The 19,256-nt window shown below is 32.3% G+C and overlaps 1 protein-coding gene across 5 annotated transcripts in view; it reads right to left on the reverse strand.

Annotated features, from left to right (window-relative positions):
* Window positions 1-19,256, reverse strand: part of LOC111421946 (hyperpolarization activated cyclic nucleotide gated potassium channel Ih) — a 373,674-nt gene that overhangs the window by 7,962 nt on the left and 346,456 nt on the right. For 2 of the 5 annotated variants that reach the window (XM_071198079.1, XM_071198078.1), the window contains exons 7-11: window positions 13,739-13,837; window positions 5,623-5,772; window positions 5,336-5,554; window positions 5,015-5,279; window positions 4,563-4,839 (exon numbers count right to left, since the gene is read on the reverse strand). In XM_071198079.1, the coding sequence (XP_071054180.1) occupies window positions 4,563-4,839; window positions 5,015-5,279; window positions 5,336-5,554; window positions 5,623-5,772; window positions 13,739-13,837 (1,010 nt within the window). Of the gene's footprint in view, window positions 1-4,550; window positions 4,840-5,014; window positions 5,280-5,335; window positions 5,555-5,622; window positions 5,773-13,738; window positions 13,838-15,318; window positions 15,409-19,256 lie in introns of all 5 variants that reach the window. The other 3 variants (XM_071198081.1, XM_071198080.1, XM_071198077.1) reach the window with 2 other exon arrangements.

The raw sequence follows: 19,256 nt of genomic DNA on the forward strand, positions 1-19,256 counted from the left end.
TTCTTATGAATCTTATGTCTGTGTTCTTCATTCTGCCTTGTCTCGTTACTCTTCTGACACGTTTAGACATTTCATTTCTGCTGTCTATATGTTTTACTCACGTTTCACAGCCGTATGTTAGCATTGGTTGATATATTACATTGTACACCATAAGTTTTGTCTTCCGCGATATTTTGCTTTTACTTAAATTTGTTGTTCATAGGATAATATAACCATACCGATTTATCTATCCTTTTGTTTATTTCCGCTTCCTGTGTACCATTATCATCTATCGTCTGTGTTCCCTCTATTTTAATCTTCATCTCTATATGTTCTTTACCTATTGCTATTACTTTTATCTTAGTTTTGCATTTCAGTAATAATTTTGTCCCAGCCTGGAGCTTTTCCATTCTTCAGAGTTTTTATCGCTTCCTCCAATCTATCATATTTATTTCATAATTTTCAGGTTTATTGCCCTCTTCCTGGCGCCTGATTTCTATTATTTGTGTTTCTCTGCACGTCACCTCTTGGAAATATTCCCTTCATCAATGCATCTATTGTTTCTTTTTCATTCACCAATACTTTGTGCTGTTAGGTCGAATATCTCTGGTATTTTCTGTTATTTGTTTTAACACTCTACAGAATAGTTTTTGGTTTTCTTCAATTCCAATTTCCTTTCTTGGCTTCATCTTCCGTCGTTGTACATTTCTACTTTCCTTTTTGTACTTCTATACATACATATACAAGTAATGAGTAGTGCTTCACGGATGGAGAAGTATATGTTGCTGTGGTCCGCTCCGGGGTTTCATCCGTTCTTCCTGTTGGTTACCTTTGAGTCTGCCGACTGCAGACTACGACAACGCACTGATGCCAGGTGAACTCTGCCCCTTTCCAAAGGGAACCAACAGGAAGAACGGATGAAATCTCGGACCTACCACAACAACACATACATATAAAAGTATATGTCTACAGGTGGTATATTGTAATTTCAATTCTCAAGGCATATTCACCAATGTTTTTTTTTTGCTTTTATTGTGTTTTGTCGAATTCGTTGTCATAACGTTGCACAGGTTTTCCATTAATAATGTTACTTACGCATAGACTGGAAAGTACTCACTGTCTAAAATGATCTAACCTGTGTAACAGCTAGTCTTGTCGAAAAGTTCCTCAGTGAATATTAATCAAATGTGTTATACTTAATGTCCGTTCCTTGTATGTAAAATGTGTGAGTTGGCTCTCGTTAATAACGTAAACGTTTTTTAAAAGTATCAATTATTTTATGAGAATCCCTTTATTGCGATTAATTTTTTAATCCCAGTAGTTATGGTGAGAGTATAAGGGTGTGTCCACGCATTGCGCAATATCAAATATAATATGTCTTGCTAGACTGTAAGGTACTTTAGTCCCAAATAGTACCGCACTTTTGCATTTACAATAATGCGTTATTATTGATAATTCAGCCATTCAGAATAATCAATTTTATCAGAATTATGTCCATGAATTAAGTCACGTTATCTTATTATAGCACTTAACCACGGGATATGTCTTGTAATAATATCTTGTCATCGTATAGTGGAATCAGACCACTCAGGAAATTGACTGTTAGCTTTCGAATTTTCAGCAGAATGCCGAGTTATAGACTTACGTGTTGCAAGATAGTGCTGCTTCGTCTCACTGCTTATACTTCAGTAGATACAGGGACGGTATCTTTTCGGCGATGCCTAGTTTGGTCAGTATATTGGACGAGTCATTATATAGAGGAAAGGTGGTTATGAAAAAGAACGAAAGTTAATAGAAGAAGTATTATCTGAAGTATCCGATCACTAACAAATATCAGATCATGATATGGGTAGTAACTAAGAAACTAGCAACGATGAAACAGCAGAATGTACCTCATTTAAAAGATATCAATTGGAAAATCTAGTCCTTTCACAATTATTATTGTACTTTATATTTAGGAGAGACGCATCACTATGTATGAAAATCCTCTAAAACGTAAAGCTATCTAGGCGAAGAAAGAGAACACATTAAAAAATTTCAACAAATGCAACCATGAACTCGACCAGATCAAATTATGCCAGAAATAGCCGCTAACAAAAAATAAATACTGCAAAATTGTGAGACAAAAATTATTATGGCTTGAAATGTTTGTGCCAAGAATTTGTTTGTCGACTAAAAACACGTGAGGCCATTCTGAGGAGTATTAACAAAGTTGTCCTCATCCGTAATCTACTTATTATGTCATTATGTTTGTACAAATTACTTTTAGAGAACGATGCAGGTACAAACAATACGGAAAATTATATTTTATATTTTGATACTGCGATGTTTCAGACAAAAAAAACTCGAGGTTTATCTTGGAAAATAGCCAAAAGATGCATATCTGAACCCAATAAGCTCGAAACCTTTATCACCTATATATCAAGTGTTGTTACATTTTCGGTAAATATTTATATTGAATCATTGGTTTAGGAGGTAAGTAATTCTGATTTACATTGACAGTTTTGGTTGCGTTATTGGATGTTATTCAATTTCAACCGAAAGCATGAAAAGTAGAGGGTTGGTTTATCAACTATTATCTCTTTAGATGTACTACTTTGCTTCTACTTTGCCTACCTCAGGTTAAAAGAACTCCATAACTTTGGCCGAAATGTTGGAAGAAATCGAAAAAGATGCTACTGTTGAAATCCCAGGTGAAGATTTAACTAAAATAGAAATCTGAGTGGAAGAATGAGGCCGAAAAGCTTTTGATAATATTTGTGGAAGGTAAACCGATAAAGGTCTGATTCCATGAAATTGATGTGGCAAAATAGGATTGATGGCAAGAATAGAATATGCGAGCATTTTGCGTGACAGATTCAAGTACGCAACGATTAATATGCATTGCAAAGATAATATTATAAAGTTTACATCTTTAATAAGACCGTCATTTGACATCTTAAATAAAAAATTCTTTGACCATGCTTCAGCCAGGGAGGATTAAAGTGTAGATAATGATGATCCCTGTGGATGTGTCTTTGGACGCCAGAGCAGTACATTTTTCATTAAAGGTATAGTTATCAGGTTGATCATCATATCAGCAAATAAAGTTGTCAGTCGTCATATAAGCTGTATAAAATGTAAATATAAAAATACATATGGAACATTTTAAAGGAAATGCCATAAAAATCATATCATTTATATTTGGATAATTTCTGTACCTCTCCCAACTCAAAGGTATAAAATTAAGAAATATAGAAGCTACAAGTACGACTAAAGAATAAAGAAATCTGCAGTCCCCTTTGTCGGGGTAGCTAGAAAAAGAAAAAAGGAATCAGGTTATGGAACAATCACATAGTTTTTCCACTAAATAAAGAAAATGTGAATATGAAAAAAATTTGCAATGTAAATATAACAGTAGATCAAGATAAAATAGCTAAACAAGTTTTCGAAATAGCCATGAGTTTTAGTAGTAGCGTTACGACAGATCAAATGATGTGCGATGTCACCCAATATCAACACTATCATACAATGTAGCATCTGTATTCTATAATAGTTATTTCCCAAATCATAGAAAGTTATTTCGTGTATTATTTCTTCCACCTGTTCGCTCTATTTTTGCTTTTTTTGCTTTTTTTTTTGCCATTTTTGCTATTTACTTTAAAACTTCTTCACTGAGTACTCGATTCTGACACAATATTCTTTACTTCCGGAACTTGCTTCAAAATCTTGTTATCACTACTCATTTTCAAATCCTTCCAATCCCATATCTTGCCCCTTAGATGGCCGTACTTCTTACTAAGCCGTCAAGCATCAGTCTTTTCAGAATGTTTTCCTCCTTTCATCAACAAATTATTTTCATTAAAAATCATAGATTTTTAAAGTTGCTTAGTTACTAACTATTTTCCTGGACATCATTTTTTTTCAGTAATTTAAATGTTTGAATTATAATAAATTTTATTAACACAAAGAGAGCATTCGTTGCTCGTGCCCAAAACTGTGTAAACTTCTTTGTTTCTAATATTAAACTAAATTATACATATACATACAACTAATTAAATTTTCTTGAGTATACAAAATAATATGGAAATAACAGTCTTGAATGTTATTATTGTTGTTCATGAATCAATTTAAACTTACTCAAAAATTAAAGAAATTAATGGTTGTGCCCGTTGCATAAAAGCTATGTTAAAATATACATATATTATGAACTGTTCGAATCTATGAAATTACTTTACAATTAAAATTGTGCAATAAAACCTAAATAAAGCATAAAAAATCGATAATAACATGGCACCTTAAAAAAGAAAACTCAGTGTGTTAGTGCAGTTTTACATGTTTAAACAAAAAAAATATTAAATGTTGATGAAGCCACAAATTTGCAATAAGAAAAAGTGGATTACATAAAAAATTATAACGATGAAAGTTTGAAATTTTTGATTAGTACTTAACAAGCGAATTAACGTGATCAAAAGAATAATGATAGATAAAGGTAGAAGAGACAAAAAGCGATGGTAACAAAGATACCGAAAAAATGTACATTTACATGGATATATAATTCAATAAAACCAGAAGGTTTCTTTTATACCAACCAACGCACTGACCTCTCCGCCGCCACCGATTCCATCGTCCTCCTCATTAAGGGATACTGATCCAGAACGGCGTTAAAATGATCGACAGATAGGGAAAAGAGATTACAGTAAGTTTCCGCTCTCACGGAAGCTACTCTCCTTGCGTTTGTTAACAAACAGATTTCGCCGAAATATGACCCGTCTGATAAACTCGTCGCGACATCACCATTTGCCATTACGATGTCCACGATTCCTTCTTGAATGAAGTACATCTTGGCACCAATGGTTCCTTCTTTTATTATAATATCACCTATTACAGAAAGAAATTAAGTTTATTGATCATGTAAAACTAAATACGATTTGTATTAAGTGCAAATTGGTGTACTCGACTTTACTGAAATTGACGTTGAGTGATATCGATTGTAATATTCAAATTCTATTTTCGGATATCGTGACCGTGTTGCTACGATATCCGCGCTGTTTACCTGGTTGGAAGACTTCATATCTTAGTTTTGTAACTACGTCCGAAACGAAATTCGAGTCTGCATTGGCAAAGAATGGCACCGATGCCACCAACGATCTGCAATTGTAGTTAATGACGTCTTCGCGTAATTTTTCCGATAATTCTCCTAAGATACACTCTTCGTCGAAGAATTTTCCTTGGTATCGATGCTCGAAGTATTCGGTGATACGTTGTCTCATTTCTCTTGGTAATTTCCTATATGCCATGTATTCTTCAACTTGTTTCACCTAAAATTAATCAAACATCTTATTAAGTATCGTTTTAAATGTTACATGTTTATTACTTTTTCTCTGTATTGTCTTCTTGAAGAATCCAAGCTTTGAATGAGATTCGTTGCGTGGCCCAAAAAGAGAGCATAACAAGTGGCTCCTGATATCATAGAGAGCATTGTTAGCCACATATCTGTCAATGATTGAGGAGGGAAACGTCCGTATCCTATACAAAGCATATGTGACATAGCTTTGAATAAAGACCACGAGTATTGCTCCAACCAGTTCGCTTCCTAAAAAATATTTTAATCATTAATAAGTGTATGTTTATGAAGTAAATTGTACGCTGGTTAACACATACTTGAAGTTCGTTAATTGCAACCCAAGAATGTGGAGGGAATCCCTGCAACATCGGCACTAAGAACTGAAGACATCCAGACCAATGGCCGATGAGCAGCATCATACAAATGAGATTGAATATTCGCATGAATACGCTGGCCATGTTCAGAAACTGAAATCGTCGAAAGTGAAAGAAAAAAAAGGTGGATTAGTGACGAAAATGTTGCTGGTTCCGATTGGAAAATCGGTCAGTCATCGTCAAAAGGCTAATTCTAAGAGATTATGTTCATTAGTATTCACTCGCAAAAAAATCAAAAATTAGTAATACATAATCATAATCCCAATCGCCGAAATAATCAAAATGGTAGTCGTAATCCAAAGAAAAACAACTAAAAAACGGTGTCTGATTTACTCTAAAAAGCTCCATAATATCTCCTTGCGTTCTCGTCTAGGGAGTTAAACAACAAAATTATAAATATCAAACAAAATTATAAAATAATGGAACGTTACCAACGTGAAAAACATAATGAAACAAAAATACCCTCAACGGGAAGTATATTTAATTATTTAAAAAAACTTCAACGGCATCAAAGCCAATTGCAAAAGCTGTGCTTACAGTTTACACTTGAAAATCAAAATCTTGTACGAAAAATAAAAACAAAAATGTTGTATTAAAATAAATTTATACAGAGACGAAAATATTCTCAACACGTGCTCATCTCATGATGTGTCAGTTGACCCAAAAAAAAAATAAAGGTAAAATTGATTTTAATTTAATAAAATGTCGAAATTTAATTTTTCCCAAATGCACACGAAATTATTATGTTGTATCTATTTGTATTATTGTATCCCAGAATTCTTTTTATCAGTTCACAGGTGTGTTGTGTTAGCGTGTATTTTTTTTCGAAATTAAATTAAGCTAAAGGTCGGTAAATTAGAAAGAACTGCGTAAGAAAAAGTAATGTATAAAAATATGAAAATCCTCCCTTGTATTTATTAATTTTTTTTTTGTATTTTGGTCTTTTATATATTGGGCGTTTATAATATTAAAATTATGAACATAGCTGTCTAATTAAATCTAGATTGAAATAAATCACTAGAAAGCGTTTGAATGAAAGCGTTAAGGAATTACTAAAATGATGATGTATAATTATACTTTTTTTTAAATGAAATGGAGCAGCTGCACATAAATTTTCAAACGTATTCAAATTAGAGCAATTTTCATCCTAATACTACAGTTTTTTTTATTTTAGAATTTTAAGATCAATTATTTAAGAACCCGTTTATAGGGTTTTGATGTAAACGCTGAAATCCAGATTATATTTGGTTCTTTTAAATTGATCATTTAAATAATAAATATATTCGACTAATTTACGCTACATCTATTGTTTCCACTTTCCATTAGGTTTAACACTTCCTCTTAAACTTACGGGGCTCCCAACAATTTTCATTATGTTTTGTGTTTTGATTATGTTTTCTTTTTCCTTAAGATTCTGTTCTGCACGTCTTCTTCGTAAATTATAGAAGTAACTAAAAATTGTCAATAATTTTACTTTGTATTTAAGAGAGTCTGTACTCGTTATCTCATTTTATTAGACAGTGTCACTGTACCTACAATTCTTTTTATGTGCTGCTCGAAATATAGTTGTCTATCAATACCATTAAAACACGTTACTTGATTGCTGAACTTTATATTCGAATTGAAAAATGTTTGCAAAACATACCATTTTTAAACTTTTGGCCTCAAAACACAATTAAATACACACGGGGATAGGAAGGAATGTTGATTAATAGCTGGATAATAAAAGTAACGTTTCTAGCACGTCTATCACTTGTAATATGGCATCCAGGTGACTTTTGGCTCTAAGTAATACATATATTGAAGATTATTCCAGTTTTCTAATTTTCTTACTATTTTTACCCAGGATCAGGATAAGTAGTTTCTACTTTAGTGGAATCCTCTTAACTTGCAATCTTTCAACATTGCAAAGAATCACTTTTGTGATACTGCAGATTTGTGCAATCTTTTCCGATTTCATTTCTGTTGTCCGTATAACATTTTTATCCATACTAGTAAAACTATTTCGATTTGCCAATTTGCCAAGTCTTTTCATTAGCTTCCCCCAGTGCATCTCTCTTTTTCTTTTCTAACATCTTTACGGCGTCCTTTTGTAATTTATTTAGTTCTTTATTTATTCTTTTTATATTATCATTATTATTATTATATTATCACATTATCATCATATTCATTTAATCCAGTATTACTCCGATTTACTATCTATTTGACACTCATACAACAGCTTTGTAATTGCCGTCGTAAAAGTTTGTATGTCTTCTGCAATCTCTTCTTTCTGCAGATTATTGTTTGGGGTATTTGTTCTATTTCTTATAAAACTCCACTGTGTTTAATTAATTTAAATGTGATCAGTCCATTTAATAGGTCCTTATCTAATGTTGATAACTATCTAATAGTGATTCCTCAGTTTATAACTTAAGAAAAAGTCTGTTACTTCTTCACATCTGTTTTCAAGTATCGATGTTGCATTTATTGTTCCTCATGCTGAGAGCATAAATTGAGAACATAGTCATGATCGTTTGTTTTTGTGCTCCCCTCAGTTTGTTGCTTGTCGAGTACAATCAGTATTTTTATGAGCTATACCGCTACAAACTTATTCTTTCTGTTCCGATTTTTGTCCCAGTACCTATCGCCTCTACATTCTAATTGTAAATAGATATTTTAGCGCACGTGCACCTTTCTTTTAAGGTACGTATTTAAAGGTGCTCTTGCACACAAAAACTGCACGCAAATATGTACTGAACGTGTCCTAATGATCTTCGTGTTGGCTCTACATTCATTTTATGATTTTATTTCTTCGATTTTTTTACTCTTCGACAGATTTGCTGTATAGAAAGTATAAGACCTGGTTATATCCGTTCTTATTTTAATTATTTCTATAATATCCGTTTCTGTTAGTCCTCGAATGCCTAAATCAATTCCATTCAAGATTTCCATCGAAAATGTCTCTCATAGCTGTTTTTGCTTTTTTTACTTCTCGTTCTGTGCAACAAGGTGCATTCTATTTTGCATTACCCAACTCTATATTGCTCGTTGCTTAATTTCTGCTGTATGTGTCACTTGTCACACTTCTTTGCTTTAATTTTTGTAAACTTCAAGTATGCTTGAATGTGTCGTTGATGAGTTGTAACTTCTCGTGGAGTATTTCCAACTTGCGCGATCCTGTTTCCATATACCGGCTAACCGGATTGCTATCATTATCTCAATCCGTTTTCAGATCGACATATAAGTTGCTATGATTTACTCCTCAGAAGATTACCTCAAATTTTTGATCGAAGGTATAACAATACTACATATAAAAGCTATGAAAGTACTAAAAAGTGCTGCACAAGACGCACTTACAATAATTTTACTACTTTAGGTCATAGTCTTGAAGTAATTACTTAACGATTTTTTCACTTCACTCTCATTACACCGAGACTACATTCTCTCTCTCGAATTTCTGCCTGTGTCAAGAATATTCTGGATGTTTGGCACGTAGATTTCCACTCCGTAAAGTACTTTGCAATTGTTATCTCAACTGATGTCTGTGTCTTTATTGAATTGATTCGCTGGTTGCATCTTGCTACGAATCCAAATTGACGAATTTAGTTCACAGTCGCTATCAATTACATTTGGTGTAGCCAATTGGCAGAACATATCAGAAATCCTTATATTTCCATTTATATCGTATCATACATCAACTTAAGAATCTTTTCAAGATTTCGTAATTATTGAGTAGATTAATCAAGAGTCATTGCTATTCTCTATACACGATTTTTCATATAATTTTTCGTCATGTGCTTTTCATATCTATCCTGCCACTTCACACACTTTTGAAAAATATGATTAGCTGTTCCATTATAGTCAATGCTAGAAACTAAAATTTATTATACATATAATTCAATCTCCTCACTATTTTTATCATAAATATCTTTGTGTAGGATGAGACAAGATGGTTAATAAGATTTCGAATACGAATAAAAACTCGTTCAACAAAAATAATATGTTACATATTATGTAAGAAATGATTCTATACTGCATTAATAATCACTTTAATGGCAAACTAATGTGATGTGGTTTTTAAAATATATATCATAATTGCATTTTATAATAAGTGTCACTTATTACACTCTATATCTTAAATGTTATGTTTTGCAACTATGTCAAATAATGCATTCTTGTTTTGTAGTTCATGAAACAAAAACCTTTTATTCGCTTCGACGATCTATCAGCTTTAGAAATAGCAGATCAAAATTTATCAGACTTTATTAAGCATAAGATAAGTAGTTGGCCAATATCTCTTGCATGTTACAACAAAACTAATAGGATTGGGAGAACCTACAACTATTTCTCTGGATGAACCATTCCAGTATTACAGAATTTGTAGCTGAAGACAGTTTTATATAAAACTAATAAGTTCTAATAACAACTCTTAAAATTAAGCTATAACAACTAAAGGCAAAATAATCACTTGTCTATGATATTAATAAGTTGATACGCAAGTGTCCTTATCACTCCATAAATGTGATAAAAACAAATCAATTAGAATTTGATTGAGCAACGTACACACTTAGAAAGAAGCTGTTCAGTGTTCTTGGAATGGAAGCATCCGAAATGTTAGGTAAATCAAAATGGATGAAAAAAAATCTTTTGACCTAATTATGGTAAAGAATATGAAGAGATATGGGTTAGGTTAATAATAAAGAACGAATAAAAACTATTGAAAATTCTTAAACCAGAGATAGATAAAGAGCCTAAAATGTCAACCTTATTTAAGAGACGTAAACAAAATAAGATCTAACGTAAACGAATTTCAATTGAAGAAAAAATATTTGAAAATTATAACATCGGAGATTTTGAGACGGAGATTTTATTTATAGCATTCTCAGAGCAGAACATTTGCGTGGAAAAGATTACGTTCAAGTAGAAGAAAATATGTAAAAATGCTTAAAGAAGATGACTTCTATATTGTAGAAATTCTTGAACGCAAATTTTTATGTAGCAAGTAATAAAAAACGTAAGCAAAGGTTTAGCTTATTTATTCCAATATGAGAGGATATATGTCAGGGATTCTCAACCGATTAAATAGGTTATCAACAAAGTTCACGATCATGTTGAAAACATAAGTTCTTCATGTTTGAAGCTATTTGTTGTTTAAGTCCACAGTGAGCTCTAGGTTTTGTCCATTGTATTCGTTAAGAAGGATTAAAGGATTAACAATATTACCACAAAGGATTAAAATTCCTTTTCGAAAATTAATGTCAAAATATTGATGCCATTATGAAGCACAATGAAGAGAAAATGTCATTTATTTAAGAAAAGATTAAATACCCAGTGTGATACCTTTTACTGGTGTAGACATTATGTTCTACTTTGCCTTTGTAGCTACTACAAAAAAAGTGTATATAAATAGATTAAACGATGCATTGACTTTTTTTTTCTAATTTTTGCTAATTTAAGAACAAAGATCCAACGCACGGTGCGTACAATACAAACTCTTTTTCACTGGTAAGGTTAGCCACTTACCTGACCTACAGGTAAAAATGGCTCAATGTATATACCACCACATTTTGTGGTGGTAATATAACAGGCTTATAAAGCCTAGCTGACTGGTTAACTCTAGTCGTGCAAAGAGAAAGAAGAAGAACAAAGAAAGTCTCTAGAAACTTGCAATGTTACTATCTATTCTTATATGATGGTTTTGAGGGATTGAAGTGGTTGATTAATTTCAAAATGACGAATTAACTCTTTAATTAAACATCGCGTAAAGCGAATATTAGATAATTATCAGAATTATTCTTGGAAAGTCGAACAAGAATTGATTCCATATTGCTATTAACGAAGAGTTTAAACAGATTCAATTTTTCTTTGGAAAACCTATTATAAAAACCTATTGGCCCAATGAGACTCTTCAACGATTTGTATTGCAATTTGTGCAATATTGAGTATTTAGATTATACTATTGATGTTGGCAAAAAAGTTGTTCTTCCAGGAATGTGTTATAATTATCAAATACTTACATGATAAGAAAAGAAGGATAAAAATGATTCTATTAGAATGGATATAGAGAAATATATTACAAAACAAGTGACATCTTAGTTGCATAATGTAATGCAAACTAAAAATAAACATTAGCATTTTACAAAATCAAGATGACATTGTGCATAATTCGTTGAAATAATGGAACATAATAACAAGATAATTCTCAATTACTTATTGAAGGATTGGGATAAAAAGATTCTATATTGCCAAATTGGAGTTGCCATTAATTTGATTGTTGCAGAACTACAAGGAATTGAATACGGTGCGCGGTCAACAATTTACAGAAAACCTGTAAGAAATTACGCCCATAATAATCAAATGATAGCTAGATATGACTTAATAACCGAATAAAATTGCGCACTGTTCTTAAATCTATCAGTTGGATTTTCAATATTGGACTCCTGAAAACGTCACCATCAAAAAATCATCGTTTAGTGTGATTTGTCCTCTGTACTCACTATTTTTTGGTGAGTGTGGTGTACCAATACGTCCAGTCATTCTCTGTAATCTCTGTGATAACCCCAGATCGAAGAACAAGAAGCTGCTTAATAGCTTCCTTGCTTGCTTAATTTGAAAAAATATAGTAGAATATTTTTTTATGGGGAAATTTTAAGGCAGAGCTTTTTAAAGCTATCGAACTCTAGAAGAGGTGATGGTGGTCATTGCTGTTGAGAGTGCAAAGAATCTTATAAAAATGTATGTCCCAAACTGTATTTATACATATATGTGTATTGTATAAAATTTTAATACTATTAAACCATTTTATAATAACATATAAATTAAAAAAAATTTTATTCTATGGATTTTTATTCGCATCCATAATTAGATTAACCATTTTGCTACACCTTCTATTACAATGATAATAAGGAATAATTTATGAAATTTACCTTAAAAATTTTTATTATATTGTTTCTAATAATCTACAATAATTTGAATTTGTCTTAAAAATTGTTAATTAATTCAAGTTTTTGCTATCAAATGTACATTCATTTACAGGGTGTTACAACATTGGACTGTTTCTGTAACAATAACTTTAATTACATTATAAACGCCTAATAATATTTATAATTATAGTCATCATAATTTTTTTTTGCTGGGAGTATTTTCAATCGCGTAAATTGTGGTGTGTAAAGAAACCAACCTAAGCGCCCAGTGCCAAGCAAATACGAAGCGGTACACCTAACTGAACGTTCTCTAATAAAATTAAAAATTAAATCTCAAATGCACAAAAAACCTATAACGTCAACTACAATCGTTATTGGTCTCCAAAAAATCTAGTACTTTAAACTTACCTTCCCAACAAAATACACTCATTCTAGAACCGGTTTTACAAGCAAACCCTCAATCATGTAAATTAAAAATTATTTACATAATAACGTACCGCAAGTAGGTTTTTATATGAATTTGTCTGTTTTAGGGTGTTAAACCCATCCTCTCATCAATAATTAACAACAAACGGTTGTGGTGTGCCAAGGGAGAAAGCGAAGTATTTACAAAGCTAAGTGATTGAGTGAGGATATCAGAAGTTTTGGTGGAAAAGTGTTTTTATTTCTTTTTTTCTGCAAAATGTGCTTTGATTTTTAGGATTTTGGTTGTGTTTAACGTATTATTTATTTAAAATAAATATTGTAATTGAAGTAGTAGTAAGATATACATAATGAATAAATAAATGTTTGTTTGTGGTTCATTTATTTATTGATTTTGTAGATAATTTTTGTGTATTTTTAAATAAAAACATTTTCAAGTAATAACGGGGCTGCTTTTAAAACCACACAAACAGTTCGCGGATTTTGTAATTATTCCGCAGAAACAAGCGATTCAAAATAAAAATAAATAAATAAAAATAAAAGGAACTCGTCAAAAGCGAAAGCAGAAGGCGCACAAAACTCGGAACGATATAATAACAAACTTGTTAATAATAATAATAACGTAGCGGTAATCAAAAAACTGCGTCAGTCGTCATTAACAAGGTAATAAGTAACAATAATAATATAAATACTGAAAAAATATATGCCAAGCAAGCTGGAAAGCGTGTTACCTTGAATATTAGATTGCTTTTGCTGTATTTAGACTTGTCGAGATCCGAACTAAGGCGCCCCCGTCGTTCCGTTCGCTTTTTTTGGAGGTTCTGCAAGATCTAGAAAAGCGAAGAACACAAGGTAGTAGAAAACGAAGCGTGGCATTCTAAGATACCAGAGAAGAAACGAGCTTCGAGTTGAGAGAAAATAGTATGTGTAAGAAAGTGAGAAAGAGAAATAGATAGAAAAACAGGATTTTATTTTGGAAAAAGTATAAGAAAGGTTTTAAGGGAGGTTTCTTCTATGTATTTTTTATTTTTTTTCTTTATCGTTAACAAACAGGCAAAAAACAAAAAGCCGGGTGGTAAAAACGCGCTAGATGCAATTAGGGTAAGTTAAAAGAAAGAGAAGGATTAAGTTATAAAATAGAAGATAGAGTTAAGAGAGAAAAACATGAAAATCTAGCGGGCGGTTCTGTGTGTGTTTTTAAACAGAAAGGATGGAAAAATCGAACAGAAAAGAAAATGCGACTACTTGATGATTTATTTTTTTGCTTTACTTTTTTTGGTGCGGAGCGCAACAAGCTGGAAAACGAGTGGCAGCTCATGCTTACCTTAAAATTAAAATTAAAAAAGTATAATCAAAAAAGAATAATGAGAGAAGGAGCAGTGTACCCGATGGAATACATAAATATTAATTTTTTTCTACTTAATTTTAATCTTTATTAATCATTATTTTAATTTGATTTATAATAAGGATGATGATAAATCTGAATGCCTTTTAAATCTGTTTTTCGCAAAAATTTTTTGAATCTATTTCCCTTTTTTTGCATTTTATTTAATTTGCCGAATAAAAACTATCACTAACAACCTACGCAAAATCACTAAATATAGGACACTAAAAGGTTTTTCAACACTAAAACACCAAAACTTACATAAAGCTCGAGATGTCAATGATTGATTGTGTGTTCGGTATTTCGAAAGACGACAATAAAACAGTAATAGTAATAATCTACTTTGGTAGCTAAAAATAGACTCATCGCTACGTTCCACGTGCAACAAAAGAAATGTTAAATGTACATCAACCCTTTCCTCATCTCGTCAACAAGAAAAATAAGAGAATTATAAGTTAACAGAAAAAAGTGGTAGGTTTAAGTAGTATTAAGTGAAAGAGTAGAAGAAGTAGATTTTTTTGTTATTTATATGTTTCTGTGTTAGTGTAAGTTTAATTTGATGTGATTGTCCCAGAAAAACAAAAATACCCAACCGAAAAATAAAAATTTACAAAAATTAGTACCATTTTTTCTCTTTCAAGATGCAACAAATACAAGTCCAGTTCGGCCAACATCGAATAAAATAAAAAAAAATAAAAAAACATACTATCGGCGCTAGGAACACATCAACATTCAAGAACACATCATGTTGAAACCCTTGGCCAGCTCGACTACTACTTGATTTCGAACCGAATAGTCCATAGAATCGGAAGTGAATCGGAAGGAGAGAGAAAGAAATCTTTTTTAATTATTAGGGTTCTGTCTGAGATGGCCGAGTTTCGACAAACGATATCAAAGAATAGTTAAAAAAAGGATGGTTGGCTGCACCTCCGTCGTCCTGTCCCTAGCTGGTGCTATCGGTGTACCGTCTGCCGCGAATTCTGTAGGACGCCCGGAAGGATGTTGGTACATAGGTATCTAGGACCCAAATAATATACCAACGGTTATGGTTTGTTGTCGATCAGAAGTTTGAGCTTATTCTTGTTTTTTTTTATTGATCCTATTCTGATGGCATGGTGTGCTTTCTTTTTAAAGGATTTTCTTTTAGCTTATAATGGTGATCAAAACGAAAAAAACTTTTTGATCGAAAGCGTCAACAACTTCTACGGGATAATAATGAAAGCAATAAGTTTTGTAAAAACAAAAACCCTTACCTTTATGTTTGTTTCTCTGTAGATCTCGTCTGAGTTAATCAAGCAACAAACAATAAAGCTGATTTTTAAGAGAAAATTAATTAATTAGATTCAGTTTTTATTTCATTGTTTTATGTTATTTAGCTTTTCTTTTATTGATTTAGAATTAAAGATTATCACCAGTATAAGAAAATCCATCAAAATAGGACAATGGCAATACCATTCCAAAAACAAATACCCACACTATAACAAAAAAATATTGCAATCGAAAACACCTAATGATTATATATTTTATCTTTATGAAGTTAATTAATTTTTGGCAACAAATCAGGTATTGTATTGGATGGAATAATAACGATTAAAAAGTTATTAATTTAGTAACATGGAAACTGTTTAATATCACACATACAATTCGGTAAAATTAGAAACACATATTGTATTGAATTTGGTAAATGGTTCGATTTGTTTTAACTGACTTCTGAAATATTTAGAAATAATTCATTTAGAATCATTTAGCTTTTAAATATCATTTAACCACCTACTAATCGGATATTTTTAGGAGTTACTGATGATAAGCTTTATATTAATTTGGGGATCTATCTAGATTCTAGATAATCATTTAAACTGGAGAAAACATATCTGAACTAAAAGACTTCAACTGGGATTCTTCTATACCACTGAAAATAAAATGTTCTTGTGGGGGACTGTCAGTAAAAGTTTTCTTCTTCTTTCTCTTTACTTAAGACTATGTCTTGTTTTTTCTGCTTTATCAGCCCTCTTAGGATGCTAAAGTTAAGCATTCGTGCCTTTTCACGGTCGTCCGATAGGGCTCCTTGAATTTGGTCTCTCACTCTTGGTCCATATCGCCTTAAACACGTCGTCCATCCTGATCATGTGGTCTTTCCAACATCTGGGCTTCGCCCGCACAAATCGCACCACATCAAGCACCCTCAGTTTCTCCCGTATTGCTGCACTTCTTATCTGACCTCTAACGATAAGGGTTACTCGTTTAATCATCCTTAGCGTTCTCGTTTCGGTGGCTCTTAGTATGCTCTTGGCTTTTGACGTATCCATCCTAGTTTCCTATGCATAAGTCAGTACCGGCCTCACTGCCGTTTTGTAGATGCGAACTTAGCTTGGACATGTATTTGTTCCTCCAGACGATGCTGCTTAGATATCCATATATTCTAGAGTCTTTGTTGACTTGTGTCCTAACTTCTTGGTGTAAATTTCTGCAGCTAGAAATGTCAATGCTCAGATACCTACAGTGCAGGCTCTGTCTAATGGGGTGATCATTCACTATCAATTAACACCTGACAGCCTATTTCGATATCACCATTGCTTCAGTCTTCTCCTCGGATATCTCTATGTTTAATCCTTTCGCTGTGGTTTGGAATCGGTGTAGCATTCGCTGCAAGTCGTTCTCGTTTTCTGCCATAAAAATGACATTATCTGCCTAACATTAGATTGTCAAGGATTTTTGTCCCATGGTGTATCCGCGCTTGACCTCGTTGACTCTTTGGATTATTTTGTTCAAAATCAGATTGAATAGGAATGGGCTCATACTGTACCCCTGTATGTCGGATACCTGCTTTTATAGGTACCTGCTCGGTTGAACTCTCCTTTGTCTTTATCCGTGTTTTATTGTTCAACAAGACTTTGTCAAGGGCCATCTTCAGGTCCACCAAACACATGAATAAAGGTTTATTGAATATTGCGTCGATTGTAGATTTGTTTTGTCTGAATACCGTTCTTCCGTAATCTACCCTTTCGCATAGCTTCGACGTATAGATTAGATATTTTTGTTAGTAGCATGCTTTTGCTGTTTAATAGAGTTATTGTCCTATAGTTGTCAGGTTTCTTTTTGTTTCCTTTCTTGAATACCGGTGTTATAACGTTATGTTTCCATTCGAAGCCTCCATACATTAGCAATTCGTTGGCTGTCATCATCTGCTTTTCTGTTTTTCAGCTAGCTCATCATTTCGTATAGATCCTCCTAGGTTATGTCGCACGTATACTAATCATTCCTCGGGGGTTACGGAGCTGATGTTGTTACGTCTTCGTTGACTTCCTTCTTTTTATTTCCATTCACCCAGTATTTAACGATTTTATACTTTTCGTACTCGAACGTCGTTCCCGCATGTTTATGTTATAGGTAGGACTCTCTCTTTTGTTCAGCCTATGTATTTACCTCTTCTATGAAACAAGGTTTATTATTCTTTTTTTCATTTATGTTCATATGCTTATGAGTGCTTATTTTGCACTTTCTTTTGGGTTATCGTTTTCTGTAATTAGGTTCAGAAGTAGCTTTTCCCTTCTGATATAGCATTTTGGTTGAGTCCTCCATGATAGACTTTATGTTGAACTTTACTAAATAATCAGGTTTCATTTTCTTTTGGAGATGGGCTTAAATCGATATATGCATAGAACTAAGCCGTGTTATGTTGCCGCGTTTGCAAATGTTAGTGTTCGTATATCCAGAATTGGGTGGGATGAACTTCCCAACTTGTTATGATAAAATCAATTGTAACGTTTGGAATATTTTAAATTGGACTTTATGCTAAATATAGAACATTGTTGGAAACCCTAATTGTATGGAATTTTACGTAGATGCCGTTAAAACTTCAAATGTTATTGACAAATATAAAAGAAATACCTTCAATTTGACTCACCTTTCTAAAATCGATGATTGATGTGAAATTTGTGAGAGAAATAAGAAGATGAAGAATATACAACTTAAATAGTAATAATCTTGAGTAGTAGCTTATATAGACTATGCTTTAGATCAATAACGATTGTTGTAGTAATGATCGTTTCACTACGGTGTAACTCTGTGATTTTATCAAAATGATCACTATGCCTATTTGAAAGTTGCAAATAAATGTGATGCTTTCGTACAACAAATGGAAAACACAAATATAGTTTGAAAACCTCATAGACTAGACACTAAATATAGGAAACGAGTCTAATTGAATAATCAGTTGCACTTTACGCTTTTACCCTTTTTGTAGAAAAATAATACCGTCTTACAGTTAGGGTTCGGAATACCGACCGAAAATTGAATACCGGTATTTCGGTATATTTTCAATGTGATACCGGTATACCGGTATTAATACCGGTATTGGAAAAAATATAAAGATGCTAAAAATCTAGAGGTGAAATAATGAATGAAACGAAATTTGATAATAAATTTATTATAAAAATGTAAAATAAATAAATAATTATTCATTATATATATCAATAAGTCGTAGTGCAAATACTTAATACAAAATACTTATTTGTAATACGACTTATTAAAATGTGCTCTTCAAATACATAGGTTTTCTAATCTATTATCATTAAGTTTACAACGGATTGTTGTACAAAAACTTTGGACTGATGAGAAAACCCTCTCTGATTCCACGCTTGTTGGAGGAATGGTGATTTGATTATGTAGTCATAAATTTTTTGAAGATGACTGCTTGGCTTCCAAAGTGATACTTTTGGAAATTAGTGGAGCAGATGATAATTCGTTAATAGCGATATTTATTCTTATTCAGTTGATGTACTAGTTAAATATTTTTGTTCATGTGATGTACTCGGTAGGTTTTCTTTGTTTTCGTCCGTTAGTCTATTTAATAAACTTATAATTTT

This window comes from Onthophagus taurus, chromosome 7 (assembly GCF_036711975.1).
Source record: "Onthophagus taurus isolate NC chromosome 7, IU_Otau_3.0, whole genome shotgun sequence".
Classification (NCBI taxonomy): Eukaryota; Metazoa; Arthropoda; class Insecta; order Coleoptera; family Scarabaeidae; genus Onthophagus; species Onthophagus taurus.